Here is a 26,436-nt window from a genome sequence, read left to right on the forward strand (position 1 = left end):
AAATTCCACTCTACCATTGGGCGGGGGGGTGTTAAGGCTAGTTGAGGGCAATCTGATGTAAGTATTCCCTAACTCATTCTTGGAGACAGCCTTTTTAAGTTTAAGAGACTATTTGTGCACAAAACATGGGATGTTTATTTAGCAAAACATCAAGAACAGAGAAAAACATGCTTTGTTACAGTGGTAAAAATACACAAAGCTTTCAAGCTGTTTTTTACACCAACTCGGTTCTGAAACCGTAAAATTCCAGTTTGCAGCATGTTGTGCCCTAGTATTATATTAAACAGGCTACCATTAGGGATTGTGGTGACCAAGTTCATCTGTTCAGTGGAGTATAAAGTGCACAAGAAAAATAAGTGCATTGAAATGAACCATTTACGATTGCATGAGTAATTCCTGTAACACATAGTACCTGCTTAAAATGGAACTCTCACAGGCTGTTTAGTAAAACACAGTACTACATTTTTAAAAGCACAGAATCAGTATTATCACAGGTATTAGAAAGATCTTTACTGAACATACATATTTTTGTATTTTTTCCTCCAATTATCTCCCACACCAAAAAACAAGCACTCTCATGTAGTTTACTGTGGGGTTTGGGGTTGTTTGTTTGGTTTTTTGTTTTAGTAATGTGTAAGGCATCACCTTTAACTAACACCTTTTCATTTTACCCTCTACGTTCAAAATAAGCAAGCATTTAGTGGCGCAGTGATTTGTTCAATTTTCTACTGATTTGAACCCCTATTTCTAAAAATGATTAGCAGAGTAGGGGCTGAGAGTTGTATAGGGGTGCAGTTTTTCTCCCCGATTATGAGTTTATGTATTATGAAACTTTACGTTTTTACAGGCTGTCAGGAACCATATTTTCTATGTGTTTTCCTACTCACAGGTTAAGGCCATTGTTAGCAATACTTCAAGAACCAAACCATGAAGCAATGATCTAAGTGCTGTTAATTTATGGGCACATTCACCATATTAAAAAAAAAATAATAAAAAAATAAAAAGAGAGAGAACTGATTGGGAGGCTCCCAAATGCATTAGACACATAAAAGTCGGGTGCTTAGTCACAGGAATCTTTGGGCGTTACATTTAACAGCAGTAGATTTTTAAAATGCAGGCTGTTTCTTCAAAGTAGCTTATTCAATTCCCCCACAATATATGCTGAAGGCTAAAAAACAGTTTCTTACCCTTGTATATAAGTTATTTTACAAGTTTCCTTTCACAGTGAAATCACTTTTCTGTCTGTATACTCCCTTCTGAGAAAGAAAATAAAAATTGGGGTTAGTTTCCATAACATTTCATTTACATTGCCAGATTATCTCCAGTCCAATGCAGTACACCATAAAGCAATATTTTTTGGATTAAAAGAAGCTCAGTTGTCAAAACCAACACTTTTTTTAATGCTATAGAAGACATCTCTGCTCTTTTAACTGATAAGCAATAAACTAACCATGTAATCATACACTGTTTGCAAAACTATTTACTGTTTTGCCATAATATAAAGTAGTACAAAATGCAGGCTGTAAAGTACTGCCTGCAATTCGAAACACAGTATTTGTCACCAAGAAGCGTGCACAATAATGCTTTTAAACTCCCAGTTTTTTCTGTATGTTATCTAGGTGTACCACAGTAAGAATTCACACAACTTCTTTTCCAGTCAAAGGCCAGAAGATTGGAGGCAAGAAGCGAAGCAGTTCATTTACACCCATCTATTTTAATTGGGTTCTGCTAACAGAATATGCATTCTGAAAAAATGGGGTTCTTAGATATTTGCAGTTGTAAAAAAGAGTGGCTATTTTGCTAGAAGCTTATTTATGTAGAAAATTTTAATACAGTTGCAAGTCCAAGTCTCCTCTCTGGCCATAGCAGTTCCAAGTCTGTTCTCCGAGTTCAAGAAGTGAGAGGTAAGGTAACTACAACTTTAGGTAGTGTGTAATATATGGAGGGAGGGAGGCAGAAAGATGACATGAGTGGAAGACATATGAAAGTTAATGCATTGGGAAAACTAGAGAATAAATCTAGGGATAGGGAAGAGAAAGAATCCAGACATTCAGATTGGTCTCATTGGTACATAGGTTTGTGCTTGTTCATTTTGTAAAGCCTTTACGTTTGCTCCTTGTTCAGAAGGGGGTCTCTCTTGCAACTACTTTCAGGTAGAGAGTCACAAGGGGGCCAGGGGAATGAAGTTATCAAACAAGGTATCAAACGTTGTAGAGAGCAAGCTGAGAGTCTGTTGCGCTATTGCTTTTTTTTTTTTTTTTTTTGCAAGCCCCCTCTTGCCTTTGCTTTGCAAACAGCCCTATTTAAAAACATCACTTGAGGTACCTGGAGGCGGTGGCCCAACTTCCTCTTCAACATGCAGCCAAGGGTGGGTTACCATACCTTCTGCTCAGATGATTCAAGTGTTCTCTAGGCCATTTTAATAAATACAAGCGGCCTAGCCAAGACCTATTGCTAGCCTTTTTACCTTATATTGCCTGTGAGATGCTTCTATGGCATCCTTGTCAACACATCTGCAGCTGCTGTCCCAGAGCAGGATGGTACGTAGCCAAGGAGGAGCCAATGGACAATAACCCATCCATTGACAGACGGTTATGGAATCCATCACCTAAAGCCTCACTGAAATTTTTCAGGAGAGAAAGAGTTCAAGAGCTCATAGTAGTTCTGAAACTAAAGAAACAGAGGTTTTTTTCAAGAGCTCGTAGTAGGACTGAAACAAAAGAAATAAGAGTTTTGCCAAGGAGCACAGACTAGATAAATAAGGCAAGGGAATGCAGAACCCACGAGACAATTAGAGGCAAAAGGAACAGTGACACTTCTAATAACATTTTTGCTCTTGCGAGTGAAAAATTAGAGCACAGTTTATGCAGTGGCTAACAGAACAGATCAACTCCCTCAGCACCCCTTGCTTTAGACAAATTAGTCCTTCAAGCATCGTTTTCAAATCTCTCTCTAGTACTGTTCTGTGGTGGAGTGTGTCCCAAAGAAAGATTTTAGGTTTTCCAAGAAGAACAAAGTAACCACATTTTCTACAATATGGGATCAGTCTCCATTGTCTTTTAAAACAGTGGCTTTTTTAAAGTGGCTTTTCCTCTGTTATATTTTGTGACCGCTCCTTCTATAGACTTGATCCCAAAAAGGAAGTTTTCCATATAAAACATCCTAAGAGTTGAAAATGTACAGCTCATATGTATGCAGTTTGTACAACCAGATTTTACTGTATATATATAGTTGCATGTTTGCTAGTCAGTAGTAGACAGAAATAGCTAAAAAGCAACTAAACCAACAGTATTTCATTGCAAACAGAAACCAACAGACTTCAAAGTATAATATTTTGCATCAACGCAGGTTTTGCAGCTTTTCAAGTTAGGTTTCACTAGGTGCTTGGTATACAGTAAAACTCTGATCTATTTTTATTCATAGTTTTGCCTTTCCAGGCAGAGATTTTTAATACTCATTACTAATCCTGAAATGAAGAGTCAGATGCATAACATATTCCCAGGTAGTAGCTTAAAGTACTGTAGAAAAGTCAGTTTTGTTTTATCAAGGACTAGAATCCACTTCAGCAACATTCCCTGAGGCAATCTACTGTTTTATTTTTTTGTCCTCAAATCATTTGTATATAGTTGCTGTTCTGTTCCAGACTGCTTTGTTTCTTTAAAAATAGACACTTAGAAAAAGACATCTGTTAACTTTCATTGCTTATTTTATATTTCAGCAATTATGGTTCCCATTAATACCCTTTTCTCCTCTCCTTTTTTCCCCCTCCAAAAACTGCAAGTTAACAGATAACAAATCTGTGTGCTTGACTTTCACAAGACAGGAATTCAGATCTTTAAATGGACGTTAATTTTTGAAGATGCAAATGTGTGAACTGAAAAGAATGCAGTAGACAGATAACAACAGAATTAATATGCAATGAACAGTCCAAAATTTATCTTACTAAAACTGAAGTTATTCTCCCTTCAAGAGAGAATCTATGGTGCTAAAAAAGATACAGGGTGGGGAGAAGTGGTGGGGATGGAGGGTAGAGAGAATCATCATCCTTGGCCCACAGAAATGCACTGAGCAAGAAAGAACACTGTATAGCTTTACATTCTCAATGGACTAAGGAGGTTTCTCCTGACATAATTCCACCTTTAACATTTCAAAAAAGCCTGTGTATAATCAATGCACTTAAAGCTTTAAGTTTTAGTAACTTCACTTAGACTTTGTTTATAAAACAAACACACACAAGCACACTTCCTAGAGTGCAAAATGCTTAAATACTTCAATTACAGAACTCCACATGTAGTTTTTGGAACAGTAATCCTTTTACTCTCATAGTCAACTTCTTCCTTGTTATCGCATCCATTGCCAGCAACGGTTGCATTAAAACTAACCAAAAAATGTAGCAAATGCAACAGTCGATAACTCTACACTGTTTCTTCAGTTTTCCAGAGGACATTGTTCATTTGTATAAACTCATTGTTGGACTTTGATACATGCACATGTAAGCATCACAAAGTAGTCTTCGTGCACAACCTTGAATTTTTCTGGAATCCAGTGAGTGTAATTCTTCTAGAGACATCTTCAGGTATTCACCAACTTCTGGGCATGGGGTAACTTGTGGAATGTTAAAGCCATTCTGACCTCCTTTTAACCATAAGGAAAGAAAGAGAAACAGATTAGGATAGCATCTACATATATTTGCTCTTTATAATGTACTTGAATTATGACAGCATCACCAGTTCTTGAAAATGCACGCTAAAAAACCTAAGTATGCCATTCTGGACTACTGCAGGGTAAACTTCTATGAAAGGTGTATTGTTCAAGGAAAAAAAATCACAATTGGTGTCAGAGTATCTTGTAGTGTTTACTAACAAACACCCACACAAACACCCTACCAGAATGAGAGAAAACTTTGGGTTTTCATAAACACTGAAAATTCTGTACGGCTTTGAGAAAGTGACCTGAATACATATGCCACCTCAAATGCTACTGAATTTGTTAATAACATGACAACTGGTAACAGTTGATGAATTCATAAAACATGAGTGTCTGTACCTGACTTGCAAGACTAAGGCAGAGTTTGCTCCTGGCCATTTTCCATGTAAAAATGAGCAAATTCAAACAACACAAGTATGGACATCTGTGACACTGTTCCCCAGCAAACATTTTTAGCTTATAGCACTAGTTGAAGGGAAATATTTGTGATACAAAAGCCCCTAAGATCAGCAGGAGATACCCAGTGAGTATCTCATGTGATCTACATTCCTGAAATAAAGTGGTTCTTTACAGAATTCAGTCGTACACATTTCAAGCACTCTGAAACAAAGCTTGATTGCCTTCTGGTCGTTATAAGAAAGAGACTTTAATCCTGTCGCAGTTTCATTTTCAACAGGAGGCAAGATTCTCCCCCCCCCCCCCCCAAATCACACTGTAACAGAAGGGTTCAAGAATTCTTCATGCAAAAAACTGTTACTATGAGTCTGACACTTGCGTCTATTCCTGTTTTTCTCAGGCACCAGAATTGAACAGAGAGTCCTTATTTAAACACTATTTAATGCAGCAGAATCTGAGAGAACACTTGTTTTACTGACATTTGTATTATTACAGGGTAACAGTTTTCCACTGATAACTCTAAAGAGATTCAAAGGAATGGCATAGATGTTGTAATGTGTGACTATTTCTTTTATTCTAAAGACACCTACACTAAGTCATTTAAGCAAAAGCAATAAAAATATTTGCATAGTATCTGATGATTGTGTACATCCACTCAAATATAGACTGAAAGAACACATTCCTGCAGTTGATTATTTAAAATGAATTCTCTCTGCCAAACTTGCAAAGTATAGAAAAATGTATAAGGAGTCCTGCTAGAAAACTTCTGCAGTTACTTCTGTACTATCTACTTAATACAGTACCCAATTTAGGTGAAATTCAGATTATGCAGATCAGCGACTGCTATGAAATCAATGCACTGAGGTAAGGCTAGGTCAAGATTAGTGTCCCAGCATCAAGTACATCAAGTTAAACAATATTAGTATCTCCAAAACATTAAGAAATAGGCACTGAAATTTAAGATAGTAATACACATTAAAAAAAGTAAGAGAAAATTAATAAGAATAAATAAAAGATCTACCATCCCGATCTGCCATGCTGTCAAAGAAAAGCCAGGCGGAGTCATCCCTCCCATATTTAACAAAAGCTACATAGTGGCTTGTTTCTATGCAAAGAACAGCAAACAACTCCATCTTCTGGTACGGGATGCAGCCATGTCGCCAATCCCAGTCTGGCAGATCTTTAGGTAGTGACAATGGATTGAATTTATGACTCTGTCTCTTGGGATGAAGATGAACCTACAATTGAAGTGATATTTCAGAAGAGAAAAAACACCCCATAAGATTATTTGTTTCAGCGACAGACAAAGCTAAAAAGAACATTACTGCTGAACTGAAGATTAATGGCATTAGAGAAGGAACTGCAGTAACAGTAGCAGACTAAACGTTTCTTCTATTTTTCCCCACCAGTATAGCTCAATATTGCCCAGAAAATTCAAATCTGAGGTTAGAAGGGAGGTCAGATTTAATGCAACCATTTTCTACTAGGTTTGGGCTTGAAAACAAGCCATGACTATGACGGCTTTATGCAAGTTACCAAACAGCACTCAAAATTAAGTGGTTCCATGTCATGAATCTATTGATTCAAACAAGGTAGTATGTATGTAAAATTAGGATTTAAAGCAGGTGACAGGAAACAGATTCCAAGCTGCCTATGATTACTACTTCTCCACTGTGTTCAGTCACAGATTTGGCAGTTGCCATGTTTTCAGTAAGAAACTGTCGATGAATACATTGCAGGGTCAAGTGGAGTTCCTGATTTGTCACCGAAGGCTACATTTTACTTGGTGGGTGCAGTTACACTAGTACTGGTGAGAAAGTCTCACTATGCTCTTATGCCTTTCTTTTGATTATTACAGCATATACCATTTGGGTTAAGCCCATGTAGAATAACAAAGACAACACTTACTTGCGTATTGCACGTTTTGCAGAACTGCTTGATTTTCCCAGCAGAAATATCAGTATCTTCATAACATTCTCTGCACTCATACATAGCAAGCCCTCCACATATACGGCACTGCCTGGGAGCTGCATTGTTAAAGAAGGTATTAGTCTCCAATTTGGGGAGGCTTCTTTTGTTTTTTAAAATAAGGGGTATGGAAAAGAGGGAGGATTACTACTTTAAATGGAGAAAACCACTACATTAAAAAAAGCTAAAACCAGATTGCCAATCAAAGCAGAAATGTACCACTGTATTTAACTTCTTACCTTTGACATAATGTGGAATAAAAGAAAAACATTTAGAGTGGTAAATTGCAAAACAGAAGATGATAAAAATTAAGTTCTATCAACTGCACGAAAAAGTAAAAACACTTTTAAATCAAGTTAGTTCTCTCTCATCATATTGGTACAGCTAGCTTAGCCTAGCCCCTATGCCTGTCAACACCAGAAAAAAAAAAAATAGCATAAATTGATGGCCATGACAGTGAAAGAGAAGGCCGTGATGGTTTCAGAGATTATTATTCTATTAATTTTAGCAGTTTTATTAATTCTTATCTCAAATTTAAAACTGGGTGTCTTTCCTTAGGTAATGCAGTGAAAAATTCCAGTGGATGACAAATGTCAGAAATTCACGTCACCAAAAAAAGTGATAAATTTATAGTTGAAAAATGCACCATCACTACATGATGCAGGCTTACATACTAATCTCAGGTTCTCTTCTTCTAGTTTGATTAACTAATGACAAAAAGCTTAGAAAAAAGCAGCACAAAATGATGAAGACTAATGAAATGTAGTCAACATTGTAAATACCAGTTAACCAATCTTGGTGCTACACTTAGCTTTTAAGATTTCCTACCTGCCATATTAATGAATTGTTTTGCTGCTAATAACTCATTTTTAACAACACTGTCCTGAAATAAGTTTAGTTGTACAGATACTCAAGAATTAAATAAACATAATCAAGCAAGTTATATTCTTCTGAATTACAGCTTTTAATTTACATGAGGGGAAAAAAAAAAGCATTCTAGACAGTAAACTTTCCTTTCTCCTCAGCCTCAGCATCTCACACTACATTGTTAAGTATTTAATAAAAAAAACAAACAAAACCACCAAAACTACCAGGAGTATTTACTTTCACTGTGTTAGTCAGTCTCAACAACTCTCATTACACAACACAATGTTATATACTTACTGTCTTCAAGTAAGTCTGTTATATTTAATTCCAAGGATGGAAAAATTTTGTTGAACATTTTGAAGTCTTTTCCAAACCGAGGCATCTGGATAATCAGGCAAGAAGGTGCCTACGTAAAATGCCAGAATATAATGTAATGAGCTTGAGACAGATAATTATCTAAATTTAGAGACATACTTATAATGCTATGAACGTATTCATATTATTTAAACCTGCAGTCCATTCACTTCAAAATTAATAAAACAGTAAGCAAAACAAAATTAAGTCTTTGAGAGAAACTACAGCTAAAAAGAACAGGAAAGTGACATCTAAATCATTGTCAAATGTTGTAAGTCCCAGTCATGCTCAAGTATGACATTAAATATACCGGACTACGCTGCCCCATTCTGGCGGGGGAGGGGGAGGAATCTTCCCTTTGTAAAGCTTTTTACAAAACAGAGGTCTCTCAAAATATTAGTCCTTAAGACAACTTACTGGCAGTAACTAAGAAGTTTTCTTTTGGTAACTCTTACTTTGGTCTGTTCAGCCAAAGGATAGATGTCACTGAGTCAATCTTAAAATATTCTTGTAATATAGGCAACCTGTACCACTGACTTAGTGACCACTCCCATTTCCAACATGTCTGCATTTTGTTTTCGCACCAAATTCTGCTTTTGTCCCATTCCTGAATGTGCAAATATCTAGGTATCATCACTTCTAACAAAGCAACAGCTGTCACCAACCTCTGCAAACTTCAAGTTGCTGTTGATGAATGACCACTCTAGTAACTGCTGAATTGTTGGGACTCCAACTTTCTCATTTTTGTCCATAAAAATTTGATAGAAGTAACAGTCTTGTACTTTCTGACCTGCTGATCTAAAAAACAGATTTAAAAAAACAGATTCTGAAGCTCTACTGTAACCATGACTATATTTTACTAGGAAAATAACAACTACCAGAAAATAGTCTATACAACATCCTCTCTGTATTGAAATATATTGTACTTTAAAAAAATAAAACAAACCACAGCAACAACAAAATGCCTGAAATGACAGGCAATCAAGTATTAAGTGTGGACTGATTTTTAGAAAAACTTATTTAATTAACAAAATCAGTGTAAGTTTCAGACTATGTTTTAAAAACATATGCCTATGCATTACTGAACTACCAACTGAGAAATACTTCCTAAGCATATGCATCAAAAACTCTAACAGACTAAAGCAGCTTTCATTGGAAGGACAAGTAAGAGTTTCAGTAATAAAACATCAAAAAGGAATAACAATAATTCTCTTCAGTATGATATTCCCAATAAGGAGTTTAAAAAAATGACTGGGTTTAATGAAATACTTCATTTTAATCACAGAGATATTTACACTGCTTCCTACAGTGGAAGTCTCACATAGACTGCTAGTGTTGCTAGACTTGCTATACAGTTACAGAGAACTCTCCAAAAGGATAATCCAGATTTAAGGGCTGTCCAGCTCTAATTGTTAAGAAGCCTTCCACTGCTAGGCAAACATTAAGAAGACAGGCTACTACATTAACTGCCAATGCTAGCCATAGCAAGTGGTCTGGATAAACTTCCTCATCCTCACAAAAAAAAAAACCAAACCCAAAAACCAACCAACCAACAAGCAAAGACCAAACACTCACCCCACTAAACGAACACACACACACCACAAACCAACACACACACCCCCCCCCCAAAAAACAAGAACCACAACACAATTTAGTATCGACAGGGAGAGGGACAAAGGATTAAGCTACCAATTTAAGTAAGTTCTGAGGTCACATGTTTCAAAACAAAGTCAAAATTAAGTACTGATGTTTTCAGGTAATATTTCTGTTACATAAACTTAAATCTGAGATATTTGGGAAGAGAGCTTCAGATGAGTAATTCAGCCTACTCTGTAAAGACATAAGAAAGGATATAGAAGACTGTGCTAACACTGAAGAAATGGATTTTGCCATCATGGAGAAAAAGCATATAGGAATAACTGGCCTCCAATAACAAAAGAAAAAAAGTTAGACAGGAGCTGTTTCATCCCAGTGTCAAAGTTCCTGGAAACTTCCATCAAATTTGCTATAAACAGTAATCTCTTCCCATCCTAACCAGCATTTAAGACAACTTTGCTTTTTAGAGTTCTTGAGTGTTGAGAGAATTCTAAGGGTATGATGCTCAAAGTTACTATTACTAATTTTAAGCCTTCTTTCTAAGAAAGGAGACTTCTGAATTACTCTTTAAGAGTTAAGGTACGTACACAAAACACACCAACACTGGTGCTAAAAGCTGAATGATGGAATTTAAGTTCTGTTCTCCTCTGTACGGCACAGACATGACAAAAACCTGGAAGGCTAAGCTTTACTGAAGAAGGATTAAAGAAATATGGAAGACAGTGCAGAAACATAAAAGTGGAATAAGAGGCATCTTCCTCTGCTTTTACTTTATTCCTTTCAGCTGTGATTTCTACCACAGCAGCACACCTGTTAACTACCAAAAACTAGAAACACATTCTCACATGAAGATCTATTATTCTAATTATAATAATAAATACTATTATTATAATTATAGTATTGTACCCCAGCTGTTTCACCAGAGTAATACATAAGCCACAGGGTTTTCTCAGCATGTTGTATTTCAGAGAACTGAAGAGGGGCAGTAACAACAACTGTGAGGGTCTTAAGATGGCAAGCTATTCTCTAAACACCTTTCTATATAGACCCAATACATGCCTGAAGTTACTAGTTGTGTTTTGGCTGGGGGGGTGGGGGAGGCAGTTGACCTAACAGTAGATTACAAACATAGACCTTTGTCTAGGCAGAAGCAGGAACACAGTTCCAAATTCATTGTGTACCTTGATCTCTCATCCCTTCAAACTTTTTCAAAATTTCTCTACAGAACTACCACAGAAGATAGCCTCAGTGTATTCAAATGGCATCTGCGCAGTGAACTACAGCATACTACACACAGATGCTCTAGTTACGGCATCGCAGCTTCTGTACCTCCACATGGTGCAGCAGCCAGTGGGCACTTACACACCTCACACACCACTGAGCTAAAGCAGCATATAAACTAATACAATTCCTGCAACGAGGAAAAGAGTGAAAAACTATGGGAAATGCCTTGCAACACTGCCACTGCCACAGAATGCAGCAAGGAACCTGAGAATCTCAGGTGCCAGCTAGCAGAATGACAGCAGTGGGCAACAATCCCTACCTCTGTTAAACTCGCTTATGACAGCTGAATCCTTGCAGTGCTACAGTCAAGAATGAAGGCATACATAAATGCCAGCATCTGTTATTTTGATAAAGTAAGAGAAGCCAAACTTGATCAAGGCAAACCATTGAAATATTTTCATTAGCATTAAACAAGAAATGCAAATCAGTTTCCATAGCTTAAACACCGATTCAGCAATGTCTGCAGCTTGTCCCAGAGATAAGTAGCTATGAGCTGTAAGCCACATTAAGAAGTGCTGTAGGGTCCTCTTACAGCAGCCCTTCTCCAACGTAACTAACAGGAAGACAGTAAGGCTCTCAAGTAGACAGCGCTGGCACAAGATCTTTGTCCAGTTCTCACAAAACTATGTTCATGAGCTTTTGCAATGAGAGACCAGTGGGGCAAAAACCACCTACCAAAAAAGGTAGGAAATAGTGTCAAATTTGTCAGTATAACTTCATTATATTGAATTCTATTAGAAATACAAATCACAAGACAAAGGTGCTATCTCAAAAGAGCTATCTCAATTTGAAAGGCGGCAGATGCTCTCTCTTCATCAGCCTCTACAAATAGACGAGTTCAACAAAGAAAAAAGATTCACCTTATTTTCAACAGTGGCTCAACTCTTAGAATATGGTGAAATAAAATATTCAAAAATTCTTCTGGATCTGGGGGGGAAGGAAAAAAAAAGTCTTTTTAGTATGCAAAACCAGATACATTATTCAAAACTGATTTTAAATGAAAGTTTTCAAAAGTAAAGGTTCATTTTTACAGCTTTATTAACACAACAAGGTTATGACAAACTATGAACATTTTCATGACGCAAACCTCTATTTACTCATTTGGTATCAAATGGGCCTAATAGAAGACCCAGGCTCAACAGGGTAACAAAGCTTTCCAGTAAAGATCAAAAAGATGCTGTGTATTTCAGAGGAATCATTTGGCGCCACACAACTTCTCCAGGAGAAATAAAAGCTTTCAAAAGAAAACAGTGAAACTGCAGAGAAGCAGTGAGGAGTAGTGACAGTAACACTTACGTAAAACCACACAATATTACAAAGTTCATCTAAACTAGAGACCGAGTTCTCTAATCAAGAATGCAGCCAACACTAGCTTCCCAGAGTTCTATTCTCCCCCAACACTGAGAGTTTTCTGGTATATTTCTCTTCCTGCCATGAACCGCTATAAATATTGGTTTTCAACATTTACCATTTATAGAGAAAGCAGTGTTCTCCCAAACAAAAATGAAACAGCTACATAATACGATGCTAATTAATCATTATATGCAGCAGAAGATCAAAAGGTTGGGAACTGACTGTTCTAACATGATTTACACGTTTTATTTCATAAAATACTACATAACCATTGTGACAATGAAATATGGTAGTAGAAAGATTATTCCTCAGGGACCAAAGTGACATTTTGAAAGAGGACAAAGACCCCAGCCTTATCACAGTCTTCATTTCTGAGGAAAAGCCTTAGATCTCCCCTAACTGCTAGAAGGGAGTTACACATGCACAGGAAGGCAAGAAAAGAAATCCAGTCAGTGAAAGACTGTTATGGCAGAAACTGTTCAGCTAGGGTTCCCTACAGACCCGAGGAAGCAGAAAAGACCTTTTTACCACCCAATGGTCACTCAAATCTCTAGCAGAGATATTACTGCTACAGAGAAATATTTGTCTATTTTGTTCTCGTATAATTATATAGCAAGGTATTTCGGTTCCTTCATATTACGATTCTTACAAATCTCAAAAGAAAGGAAAACCTCCCCAGTTACCTTTTTCCTCTGAAGTGAATCCTGATGCAGCCTCAACTTTTTCAAGTATTTTCCTCAGTTTCATGATTTTTGTAGCACATACATATCCATATCTAAGATAAATGGGTTTAATAAGCTATTAGCTAGTTTGTGATCAAGTCAGAGAAGCAGAAGAAAAACCGCTCTTAAACGCTGAAATGCAGGCTCCCAGATCCTTCTTTAACTGTGTACAGTATTTCTTAAAAACTATGTATTGTCTCCCCATATTCAATCTGACTTCACGTTTTTTAAATGCAGTATAAATTTAGTGCAGTGCTCAATGTTCTCACATAACCTTTAAATGCTCTTTTTAAACATTAACTTTCCAGGATAACTGTTTTCTGATTTTTCAGTCAATTACTTTTGATTTGTTTTCACTCTAATTTGCATCACTTAATACATCACTTTCAGAATGTCACATATAACACCACTGTGGGAGTTGTTAACAAAAAAAAATAATATTTCAATATCTGATAGAAAGGTACAGAACTGTATTGCTGACCTAAGAAGCTGAAGTTTTGAGCATTCATCTTTTCCTCTGAAAGTTTACAAAAAGTGCAAAGAAAGTTTTAAGCGCTGTGGAAAGGTAGGAGAAGTAAGACTTTTCAGTCTTCTCAGCCACTTGAGATTTCTGCTACTTGGTGTGTATCCTACTACCTATACCACAGAACCCTGGAACACATCAGGCGAAGTACACACACCCTTACAAGAACCAGGGTTCAGAAGCCATCCTTTTATTCCAGGAATGAAAAGAAAACCTTTGTGATAAATTGTTCACTGACAGCCCACAGAATTTCAGAACTACAACTATATTATTTGCATGTTAAAAAAAACCAATTAAGCTAAAGACTAACTTGTCACGCACATTTTTGCCATATTTTCTTTATTCATTGTGCCTAAGAAATTACAAAGCTCATGTTAAGTTCTTTTAATAAAAGTGTTTCAACCACTTGCAGACCACATGTAAAAATTAATGAAACTTTTAAAGCCGCACCAAATCTATCAAATTGTGAAACTCAATATAAGATAACCCAAATACTTCTCATCAAGAACAGCAACATTAAACACATGTAAATATAAATGCCATGAACATAACTTGTATTTATCAGTGCTTTTGTTTTCATACCTATACAAATTTTACAATAGCTTTATGCTGATTGCATTTCCAAATAGAGACTAGTGAAAATATTTTACCATCAAACAATGAATAACTATTTCCAGTTAGCACTAATTAACTTTACCATGAGGTAAAAATACTCAAAAGAAATTAAAAATTGAACAGACTGGCAGCAGCAGCTAGCCAAACTTTTCAGGTTTGTAATAGGAATGCACACACAGCAGGATCTAGTATAAAATTTATATTAAACCACAGACCACTTCATGTCTTTACTTACATTCTCAGAGGATTCACAATCTCTGTCCGCAACAGCTCTTGAGTCTCACTATAATACTCTACATCATTCTTTTCTTTAGGTCTGAGTAACACAGTGTCCAAAACAGAGCTAAAAGAAAACAGGCTATAAAGAAAAAAAAAGGAAGGTTGTTTTGATTCTGGAAGATACAACCATTCAGATGCCTGAGCAACTAAGACAAACCAAGCAAAGCCACAGGAAGAATCAAAGAACTAAACAAACTCAAAAAGAGATAATTATGGACAGAGGACAACATAGCTGTACTAAATAGTGAAAGTCCACTCTAACCCAGTATCCTTTCTGCAGCAGAGTAGAAAACTAGTTGCCCAGGCAGGATTCTGCAAGTAAGTTACGCGATGTTTCCCTCCCTCCACCCCCTGGCCTGTGTACTCTTTCATCCTTCAACCTTTTTACAGGCCAGGGACTCACTCAGTCAAAAAGAGTATAGATACATAAGGGCCAGCACAATTTGGACATGATTAGCACTTCATGTTATGCAGCGAATGCTGCAGAACTTGCTCAGATCGGAAGAGCATAGTAATGTGTCAAAGATTGCAGTGCATGACTTTGCAAGTTGCACAGTAATAACAGACAGACAGTCATTACAACAAAGATCACGTGTTCTGCATTTCTAGCATGGGATGCCACTATACAAATTATGAACTTACCAGAATAAGGTGGAGTCTAAGTAACAGGAGTTGTAATGACCCTGGATACCTTTCTTCTTTCCAATCATTGTCTCTAAACCTTCTTTTTCCATTTTTGGAGGAGTGTTTTCTTCTACCACTTCACTTAAGTAACCTCCAAAGGCTGAAATTTTTTTTTTCAAAAGACACTTTAAAGCCTCAAATTTTATCCCCTTGAGATTTTCCTATTAAAGTTTATAGCTAAGTTGCTGCCTTAGTGTAAGCATTCCTTCTCTGGACTAGAATAACATTTTATTATAGCTGAGACTCACTGTCTCCCAGCAAGTGAACAAGGCCTTCCATTCCACTGACAATGCACATTAGAGTGCTTCAGAAAGCCTGCAGCACTGAATTAATTTTATCCAGTAGGAATGAAGTTCTCTTCTCATTATAAATGCCCTGTTCACACTATCCTACAAGTATCAGACAATTTTTTCTTTGCTGTTGTCCCAGGCAATACAACATAACCCAAGAAATCTAAAATATTTGAAGTTAGAAAAAAACCTGAGTTTTTCACCACTAACTTCCACCATAAAAATACATGCTTGTCTATGTTAATATTTAGAAAAAAATAATTTGACATTATAGAAAAATAACTCTTTATTTCTGATAATGCAATCACATATTGCTGAGTTGCAAATACCATTTTCAGCAAGACTGCTTTACAACTTCTGAAGTAAAAAATGTACAGCATAATGAAAATCCCTTAATTTTATGAAATTTCTTCAAATATATAAACATTTTCCCGTTTTAAAGCATAAAAAAGTAATCCATAGAAGCGTTATGCTCTGTACAGACTGATCTTCTATTCATTAATCTAAGTAATACCTGTACAGATTTTCAAGTGTTCAACACAAAGAACATACTGCAGGAATAAATGAAACCAAAACCCAGGTCAGTTCCCAGCCGATAAGTAAGTAATAAGCAGAAGCTCAGTACCTAGAGAGTTGCAGCGTTCAATCTGGTTGGAAACGGGCTGTAGTGAGGCAAACCTGGAATCTGGCCTGCAGCTTTTGAGTTTAACAAAAAGAGCTTTCTTCGGAGCACAAGTGAAGTATCGAGTTCCTTTAAATGTTCCATCCGTACAACCTGCACATTCATCTTCCTGAAATTTCAAGTGAGAATTCATTATTTTTCTTACTTCTAGAATTCTGCAGTAAGACATTTGATAAAGTATATACCCATAAGTACCCTTCAGGTACTCTGAAGCTTGATATACAATGTTCCTGCATTTTAGTATGCAAAGCTTCAGCTGAGGTGTTCTTTAACTGGATTTACTAAGGAAATGAAGAGTCGCATTTTTTTCTTCATGCTTAAGTTTTCACTCCATCCAAAATAAAACAAAAACTCCATCAGAAGCAGCATGGGGGAGGTGGGAGAGGAGAGCGAGAATTAAACCTAGTCAACATTAGGAACTTAACTAAGCTAGCTAGTCACTCCAGATTCCTTCTGTAGTTAGAAAGAGCACACATGCACTACCGAGCACCTTTCGAAACTCAATTAAAATCACTAAGCCTTGGGTAGCGTTAATACTTCCAGTGTGTCTGTAGACTGCACAAGAAAAATACCTGCTTCAGAACACACAAAATGTACATCAAGGAAAGACAACACAAACTAGGTACGAAAAATAACAAGTTATCATTATTTATCTTTGATAACATGATTTAAGGTATATTGTCTGCTTACTAACAATTGCTAGGTTTTAATGCAGAAATGCATGACAGGCAAGTCCAAGGCCCCAGTTTAACACAAGGCATCCTAAAATGCGGTCTAAGAACACCTGTTGGCAAACTGCAGCTTGAGCTTCACCCAAAAAACTCACAAGCATCAGGATTTTTTGTAACAGCTGAAATTCCAGTCACATTCTCACCTACTTTGCTAAAGATGTTTGTTGTTTTACATAATTGTACACTGCTTTATCTGAAATTTTATTGATCATTATCCCAGATAAAGAACCCCATCTCCCTAATTGCATACACATTAATTTAACTGATAGCCAATCACAACCTTGGCAGCAGCTGCCACAGAGTAAATGTCAGCACATAACAGCAATTCATGTTTGCAGCAACTGTGAATTTACAAAGGACCCATAGGAACACATAAAGCACATGGATGTCAAATCAACAATATCACTACCACTGATTATCAAAACCAGTGTTATGACTCTGACAGTCGTAACTGACGCTGCCCATTTGCTGGTATGCAAAAAACAAACAAAAAATCGATATTCATTAAAGACTCTTACAGCCAGGTCATTTTATGTAAATCTGCATTTCAAAGAACCTTTAAATACAATCAGTTTTTTAAATTAAAATCTCCACAACATAAGCAAAGGGCACTCCCCTAAAGTAAGTGATCAGTCCTACAAATTCAATTACCCATTGTGACATAAAGATGTCTCAGAGCCTATTAAGAGAGTAAGGTCTAGGCAGCCACAAAAGTCAGAGCTCATCTAAGAATTTAGCTATGTTATAAGGAGACCACACGGTAACCCGTTTGGACAAATTCCTCCAGACTGACTGCTTTTGCAAAGTATACAGGCACCAAATCTCAGAAACAAAACTAGTAACGTGTAATTAATATTAATGTGAACTACAATTTGTACTTACCAGTTCCAGTCCAGCTAATACTTCATTTACTCCAGGGGGCTGGCCAATCCAACGGATTACTCCATAGAAAGGAGGATTTTCTTTAACTTCAGCCAAGGAACCTGCTTCAAGACCATGCGAGTTCCCGACTGGGCCTGCTGTTGATGGAGTCTCCTGGTTAGCCGTAGTATTTACATCACCAATGACTGATTGAACGGATAAAGAGAGAGGACTATGTCCAATAGTACCATTGGTACTTGATGTTTTTGTCAAGCTAAAAGGGAGGGAGTGAAATCTGTTTTCTGTAGACACAGAGTTTGTTAAAGGTGGCTGCAGTGGTGGTGAAGAATGCCCAAATCCAGGAGATGAATCAGTAAGTGATTTTGCAGGGTCTTCAGCAACTGTTAAAATCAAACCCAAGATGTTAGTAAATGACGGGGGGTTTTTTCCCCATCTTACAAAAGGAAAGACTTAGCTATCAAACCAGTGAAGTTCATCTGCAACCACATCTGATTTAATGGGTGTCCTGTATAGGAAGCACTAACAGCTGGGGACATGCAGGAAGATGTTTGTCACTTGGCAACAGTGGAGGGACAGAACTGGCTGAGGAGACACTGCTGTAGCCCTACCACTTTTACCACAACCAACAGAAATGAACAGCACAGAGAAAGGAGATGTTAGCCAGAAACTACAGGAAAGTTTAGATTGCAAACTTTTTTTTTTTACCCACACATCAGAATTTTTCTTTTAATACAAGTTAACAGCCCCAAGAATATGACTGTAATGGGCAAAACTAGGAAGAACTCACTGGTCAGTGTGACTGAGGAAAGGATTTGGTTCACAGCTTAAACAGATATGAGCAATTGCTTGTAGACATGATTTGCAAATGGAAAAGTGTTTATTCCCCTGGCTCTATCACAATATACTTTGGTTCTAACACAAGGAATCTATCAGTGTCTATAAAGAATAAAAGATTGAAATAAGTCATGACTAATGCAGTGCTTGATAAATGAGATCACATGTAATAGCCCAAGTGTTCTGTATCTTCTGTTACCTCTCTATGGTCTCTAACACACAATTGGTATTCACAGAGCAAAAGCCTCTTCATCACCTCTTCTCCCCACACTGTTTTATTACATGGTGTCCAAAAATTTTTTTAAAAAATTATTTAATCCTTTACTTCCACAGTCCTTTCTAGATAGGATATTTACCTTGTTTATTTTAAATATTATAATAAACTAGTTTTTAAACAGAGTTCTAAGCTGTTGGAACAACATCTGCTAGGCAAGCAATAGGTTTCCATTGTAAATTAACATGATTAGTTTAGTATTTACCCCTCCAGTCACTAAGCCAGCCAGCCACACTTTAGAAAAGTTGACCAGGGAAAAAAAAAAAAAAAAAAAAAAATTAAATCTGGAAAAAAAACAAAAAAAAAAAAAAAAAAAATTAGATCTGGAAGCAAATCAAGATATACTGATCCTTTCGATATGTGCACCCATCCTTGTAAGAATTCAGAGAGAGATTTTACAGAAATAACTTTAAAAAAATACTGAAAAAACATGTATGCTTAGTCAGATTCCACCCCCCTGCCCTTACTTCCAGACTGGTTAGCTGGCATGGCAGAATATTACAGTTCCCTTAGATCTGTAACATTAGCTACAAAACGACAGGCAAAATAAAATTACTCTATATACTTGGCTGCAAGGAATATCTTCATATCTTCCTTCCAAGCCTCAGCTTTTATTTTGCCTGCAAGACATACACATTCCCACAGAGCTGTGCATACGTTGCCAAGAATGTAATCTCCTACATGCAGAATAAAACAACAGGTCTGTCAATTAAGACGCAGTATATTTTCATGGGGGTTCCAAGATTTTTTATGATATAGTATGTCTTCCACTAAGACAACATATTCCAACTGTTTTAAATTTAAACTCATACTTGTTTTATTTGAAGAACATCAACACACTTTAGTTTTCTTTGGTCTTTTAAATAAAGTGTATGCCTACAAGAAAGACTATCATCTCTCTTTACCTTCATCAATATACCATGGAGGTTTTGTTTTCGTTTGAGGCTGAGAGTCAACTGATGAGCCATTTAATGCGTAGAAGACTTCAGATCTGTTTCTACTTCCAGCTTCAGAGCTAGACCCTGCAAAACAACACATTTTTCCGTAGAGATTAATCTCTATTTACTAAAAGTTAGCTAAGCTATACTTTCAAGATGACATTAACTACCCTTCCACAAAGAAGCAAACTCGCGGATCAAAGCTAACACAGTTCTAAGCTTGTAACAAGGTAGCAGTTTATTCCAAACCAACTTAATCCTCCAAGCTGAAATTTAAAGTCACCAACCTGAAAAGGCAGCAGAAAATACCCCTCAAGTGCAAATTTTTCATTACTATAAATTATGGATATAAAAGTATTTGAGATACAGTGTACAGCAGGTATTTTTTGTTTTTAAAGCAAAAAAATTTCAAAGTAGGCAAATAAATTACCAATACAATTCCACACAGCTATAACTTGTAACAATATACAACTGCAGTTACTTCAGTGATGACCATCTCTGCCAGCATCCAATGCCAGGCAGAGTGAAAGCTTACAGAATACACTGTCATTAGCATTCTACAACCCCAAATACCCAATAGTAAACTCAAAAGACACTGAATTTTTATTTCTGCCTAAAAAAAAAAAAAACCCACCAAAAAAACTCTCTCTTCCAGTTTGGGGTTTTTTTTCCTGGGAGGATTTTCAGAGCTGGCCAAAACCAGAGTCAAAAGAAGTTTATATTTCAGGAATTCAATTTCGGTTTTGAATCACAGCAAAATTAACATATTCACTATTAAGTAGATCTGCTCCTGGGCTAAAAATTTGGAAGCTTCTAATCCTCCAGAAGGAAGACAATAGCAAACTATTAAAAGAAACAACAAAAAACCAAACACACACCACACTTTCAGAAAAACAGAATGCAGCCCTGAACTGGTTATACAACTAGGCAATATGCTCTTGAATTTTTGCTAAACCTCAAACTGTTTTTCATGAAAGTGAAGGTATTCTGAGCAGTCTTACCTTAAACCATCTACCATCTTTCTTATGATTAAATAAACTCATATTAATATTCTACTAAGAGAAATTTAACTTGATATGCAACTGAAATAATAAATGAAGTGATAGAAAATGCAAGGCAACACTTCTTCCCGAGCAACAAGAGATTTGCAATCTTACAAAGGTAAAGAAAATCACTTCCCATACGTACCTGTAGCCTTTGGCTTACTATGATTGAACAAGCTTTTGTCACCACCACCTCTTGAGGTATAGGCAAGCTTGGGAGGTCTCCTGTCCTGTGACACAGTCTCTAAGATGTGGTATATAAAGAGAATGTTAGATTCCCTTTTCTATGCTTTTACTGTGTCAGAGAAGTTCAACTTGAAATGTAACTGAACCAAGGTCTAGCATCATAAGTTTTAAAACTGACTGGAGCAAAACCTTACTTGGCACATAACCAACCTTTTATATATATAGGATTTGCTTCTATCACATCAGCAATTACTTTACTCTGAACTCTACCATTATTTCTTGAACACATCAAATAGATTCACTTCACGTTCTTCAATGTATGTGCATGCTTCCATTACATGAAACAGATGCATGAAATGCTAAACTTTTTTTACTACCAACACATCTACAACAAATGCTCTTCTCCCCAAAAATGGCAAGCCCCCATGAATTCTCCAGAGAAGAGAGAATTCATGCAAAAACATGGATCTCAACTAAACGAACAAGCAGGAGGTGAACGTAACAAAAGTTAGCCAAATTGAAGAGAGGGCAAGGGTTACAGACTACTACAGGCTGTACAAGACTGCACATGCATTAGTACCTGTCTTCAGATAAAGCACAAACAAAAGTTTTACATGAAACATTTTTCTTTCTTCAGGAAAGGAGTTAGGGGACTGTAGTGGTTACAAGTTAATACTACTCATTGAATTACAGCAGATCGTGAATTTTTCCACAGTCTTGCTATGACTTTTCAAGTATTTACTCCCAGAATGCATAAACAATACCATCGATACATTTCAAGCACAGAAAGAACAGCTTTCTCATCCAAGATATTTAAACTCCTGGAGTAAACTGAACAACATTCAATAAAAAGATTCCTGCTACAGACACTCACATATTCATGAATCCTATACAACTGTACATGAATGACGACATGAATTTTGTTCAGTATTAAGCCTTTTCTACTAGTGAGACTGTAACCAAAAGAAGGAAACTGAAAAGAAGTATAACAGAGAAGGTTAAACTAATTCAAGTGAATGTAGGATATTAATTCCACAGTACTGTTTCAATCATATAGCTGTGCCTAGGTTGAGATGGTATCAAAGTCTGCCTTCTAGTTAAGAAAGCAGAGCGTACCTGGAATAACATCATTGATATGCAAAAGAAGTGTACTTTCAACACTTGCAAAACTACACAGCTGTATTCCATTATATCTTCCATCCCAGTTTCCAATAGGATTATCCTAAAAATAGAAAAACATGTTACATGTATCCCAAGAGAAGGTTTACATCATACAGAATACACACATACATCTTTAGGAACACAAACTTTGTATTTAGAACAGTCAAACATTACAGTCTTTAAACACAAATGCAAACTTTAAAACCGTTCTTTTGAGAAATATTTCCTATTTTAACAAGCATTCCTCTACTGAAATCCATTATTTATAAACAAGTTAGAACAATGCCAGTGCATTGTTAGGCAACAGCTACTGCAATCAAGAAAATGGAAGCACCTGATCTACAAAACCAAAACCAAATCACCCTTTTAACTACCAAAAATTTGGAAGCTGTTATTTTTTTTAAATTCAAGTTGCTAGAAAAAATTTTTAATGACAAGCTTCACATTTTCTTGAAAGATTTACTTCTGTACTTAAAATTCAGTATTTTTAAGGTAGAACAAAGTCAAACAAACCAAAGTTACATGAAAAAAAGCTTTTAACAATAGCTAACAAAGAAAAAGGCATCCAGACTACTTTTTTAAAAGGCAGAACAAAGGCAGTCTCACATGACAAACACTCAACACTATTACTTCGACACTGACATCTAACATTGCAAGTAGCTCAGTGGAGGCTCCTCAGAGTAACCACAGTATTTCTCCTGAACTGTTTAGCATCAAATAGGATACCATTTACCTCATGTCAAAAAACAAGTTACCACCAAGGGGCATCTTTGAACAGAAGTGTTTACTTCCCATTTTAGGTCAGCCTCCACTGAAGTAGCTTGTGGATAATGTTTCTTCTATATTGCAATTGCATGTAAATTACTAGCTAACACACATGCAAAAGTTATTAAAGTCAGATTATTTTCTTACCATGTCCACTCCAACAACGTATCCTAAACTTTCGTTTCCTGGTAAGACATCACAGAATATAACTGTCCCATACTCTATACTCTCTCCTATCTTCAGAGAAACCCTGGAGTTGATCTCCAGAGGAGGAAGTTCTACCTGCATTGCGTCAACTGGAGCTGCATAGTCACTTTCCAGTTCATTGTCATCATCTTCCACCAGCTCCAGTTTGTCCAAAGCAACAAAAACCCCACAATCCTCATCACATCTGAAAAGCTGCTTGCCTTGGTACTGTCCATCAGTAAAGCCCTGACCGCGACCTTCTTCCTAAGTGTTGGAGGGGGAAGAAGAGGAGGTAAAAAAAGAAAAGAAAAAAAAGGAAAAAAAAAAAAGAGCAGCAGTGTATTTCATGCGAAAGCAGACTACTACAAAAGCAGTAACACAATCCAGTGTTTTGGAGAAATTGCAGTAAGAATTTGCTGGATGAACTATCATTATATCAGGAGAATTCTATTGCCGGAATTTGTGGCAAATATACACACTGTCTTAGGGGAATAAATAGTAAGATGTCATTAGATTAGAGAGTAGCTGCAGGCAGAATCCTTTTTACTCAGAGAAGCATGTTTTCTTCAGGTGCAACTCTTGCTTCTATCATCAAATTTTGCCATATCAAGACAAGAGTACTTCATACTAGACATAATGCTAAGCATCCAAAATTCCACTCAGATGCCAAATAAAGAGAGCTGATTTTCAGAAGCACTTGGGCCTGATATTTCCTGAGGTTCTTAGTGGGAACCACAAAGAATTTGGGAAAAGTTTGAAGAGTGCTTTGAAAAATATACTTCTAACGCAAGAGTGGCGCTCTCCTGAATCTAATCCTTAAAAAGCCTATGGTTGACATTAATTCTGCAGAAATACCTCACTAGGAGCACCCAACGGCAACATTCTCTATCTTAACTAGTTGCCATTTGACTTTCAGGGTTCTACAAAACCAGCAGCCCTAAAATCCAAGCCTGCATTTATGGATTGCATCCTGCCACATGCAGGGAAAAAAAAAGTACTCAACAGAAATCTGAGAGTCAGATATTTGCCGTGATGGGGATGTAAGTAATAAATTTTTCTAGGCTGGAAGAGTCAGAGTATGTTCAAGTCTTTTTGCCAGCCCATGCACCTCATCAAGCATCGCTTAACATGCAGAATACAAGGCTGATGTTATATGGTGTGTTCACAGGTATTTAATAATAATACTTATGAAAAGACTGAAAAGTACAGAATTTTTAGGGGTAATGGTGGTTCTAGGAAAAAAAAAAATATTATGACTGCCTTTTTAAATGGAAGATTTTTAGCTCATCTTATAAAATATATATGATGCTCCCACTTAGCAAGAAACTTACCAGCAACTCTACTCCAAAGTATATCCCTGTTAGGGACCTTTCTTGCATTAAGGGTCCTCTGAAGCGAACAACTCCAGGAAATTTATCATCTCCCGATCTCAGCTGTACTCTGACAGGTGAGCCAATATCTATTTGGATGCCTTTAGTTAACCTGCTTTTGCTTTTAAACAGACTGTATCTTTCCTCACAGTTAGTAATGGCCAAAAGCAACTCAGCTAGTTTTTCATTTATTTCTGTAACATCCTTCTCATCCACAAACAGGATTGCATGAGGTTGTTCCAGAATCTTTAATCCAATCTGTAGTTTCTTGCCTTTACAAGGAATATTTCTGGAGTGTCCCACAGAAGAACGGTCTTGAAAAAACTGCCCAATGCTACCTTTGGGCACTTTCAAGAGCTTTTGAGTCTGCTTGTCTATGACACTGCATTCTTGGAGAAGCAAGTAAAAGATCCGCTCTTCCCAATAGGATGAACTTGCTTTTTCTTGACTCCATAAGCCCGAATTCATTGTGATTAAAACTTCAAAAGCTGCACAGAAGTCTTCAAGAAAAATAAGCAGTTGATTTATGTGCACTGATCTTGACAAATGCTACTGGAGGGTCCAACCTTTGTGAAACGATGCAATATTCGTTTTGTAAAGAACCAAATCTAGAGCTGAAAACCTAGAAAAAAAAAAAAAAAAAAGAATAAAAATAAAAAAAAGCAAAATTAAGCTGGGGAACTACAGCTAGTCTTAAGTAAAACAACAGAAAATCATTTAAATCTGTGACCAGCCCCACTCCTCCTACAGAGTAGAAATAGTTCACCAAATCTGAGACAGTGAATGTAGCCTTGAAACAGCCACAGTACTGTTGATCATGGACACACCCATTTGTTATTGTTATTGCTTGTTATTGCTGTTATTTCCTTTCCTTCTCTAGTTCCTTGAAGCAAGGGGCTGTCGTGGTTTAACCCCAGACGGCAACTAAGCACCACGCAGCCGCTCACTCACTTCCCCCCGCATCCAGTGGGATGGGGGAGAAAATCAGGAAAAGAAGTAAAACTCCTGGGTTGAGATAAGAATGGTTTAATAGAACAGAAAAGAAGAAACTAATAATGATAATGATAACACTAATAAAATGACAACAGTAGTAATAAAAGGATTGGAATGTACAAATGATGCGCAGGGCAATTGCTCACCACCCGCCAGTCCCCGAGCGGCCAATCCCTGCCCCCCACTTCCCAGTTCCTAAACTAGATGGGACGTCCCATGGTATGGAATACACTGTTGGCCAGTTTGGGTCAGCTGCCCTGGCTGGGCATGAGAAGCTGAAAAATCCTTGACTCTAGTCTAAACACTACTGAGCAACAACTGAAAACATCACTGTTATCAACATTCTTCACATACTGAACTCAAAACACAGCACTGTACCAGCTACTAGGAAGACAGTTAACTCTATCCCAGCTGAAACCAGGACAGGGGCTATGGAAAAAGTATAATGAAATGCAGAAAACAGACATAAGTGAAAGTAAAAAGAAATCTTAATTTCAGATGAACAGGAATAAATATCCTGCTCAAGTTTACAAACAATATTTTATGGAAGCTTTCTACTATGAGGATCTTTTCCCATGCTTACTGACTACTTATTTCTGACAAACCATACTGCATCTGTCATCCCACATAACATTTTGATTTGGTGAAGCAGAAAATCGTGTCAGTGTAAGAGAGCAACAGAAAATGGAAACTTTAGTAATTTGTAAGAGCCATTTCTTTAAATAATAGAAATGGACAGTTCCAGTAAGCAAT

General features: G+C 36.8%; 1 protein-coding gene across 1 annotated transcript; it reads right to left on the reverse strand.

Annotated features, from left to right (window-relative positions):
* Nucleotides 1-1,254: 1,254 nt before the first annotated feature.
* CYLD (cylindromatosis (turban tumor syndrome)) lies at nucleotides 1,255-25,542 on the reverse strand. The gene is given in 18 exon segments (XM_010585012.1): nucleotides 1,255-4,635; nucleotides 6,125-6,341; nucleotides 7,012-7,130; nucleotides 8,236-8,344; nucleotides 8,958-9,090; nucleotides 12,033-12,099; nucleotides 13,209-13,300; nucleotides 14,621-14,743; nucleotides 15,307-15,448; nucleotides 16,264-16,429; nucleotides 17,934-18,313; nucleotides 19,947-20,063; nucleotides 21,168-21,266; nucleotides 22,325-22,430; nucleotides 23,282-23,584; nucleotides 24,652-25,104; nucleotides 25,106-25,312; nucleotides 25,518-25,542. Coding segments are annotated over 17 exon segments (2,850 nt in total). The 5' UTR covers nucleotides 25,145-25,312; nucleotides 25,518-25,542; the 3' UTR covers nucleotides 1,255-4,450.
* Between the last annotated feature and the right edge of the window lie 894 nt (nucleotides 25,543-26,436).

The sequence above is a fragment of the Haliaeetus leucocephalus genome, unplaced genomic scaffold (assembly GCF_000737465.1).
Source record: "Haliaeetus leucocephalus isolate CR32 unplaced genomic scaffold, Haliaeetus_leucocephalus-4.0 Scaffold92, whole genome shotgun sequence".
Classification (NCBI taxonomy): domain Eukaryota; kingdom Metazoa; phylum Chordata; class Aves; order Accipitriformes; family Accipitridae; genus Haliaeetus; species Haliaeetus leucocephalus.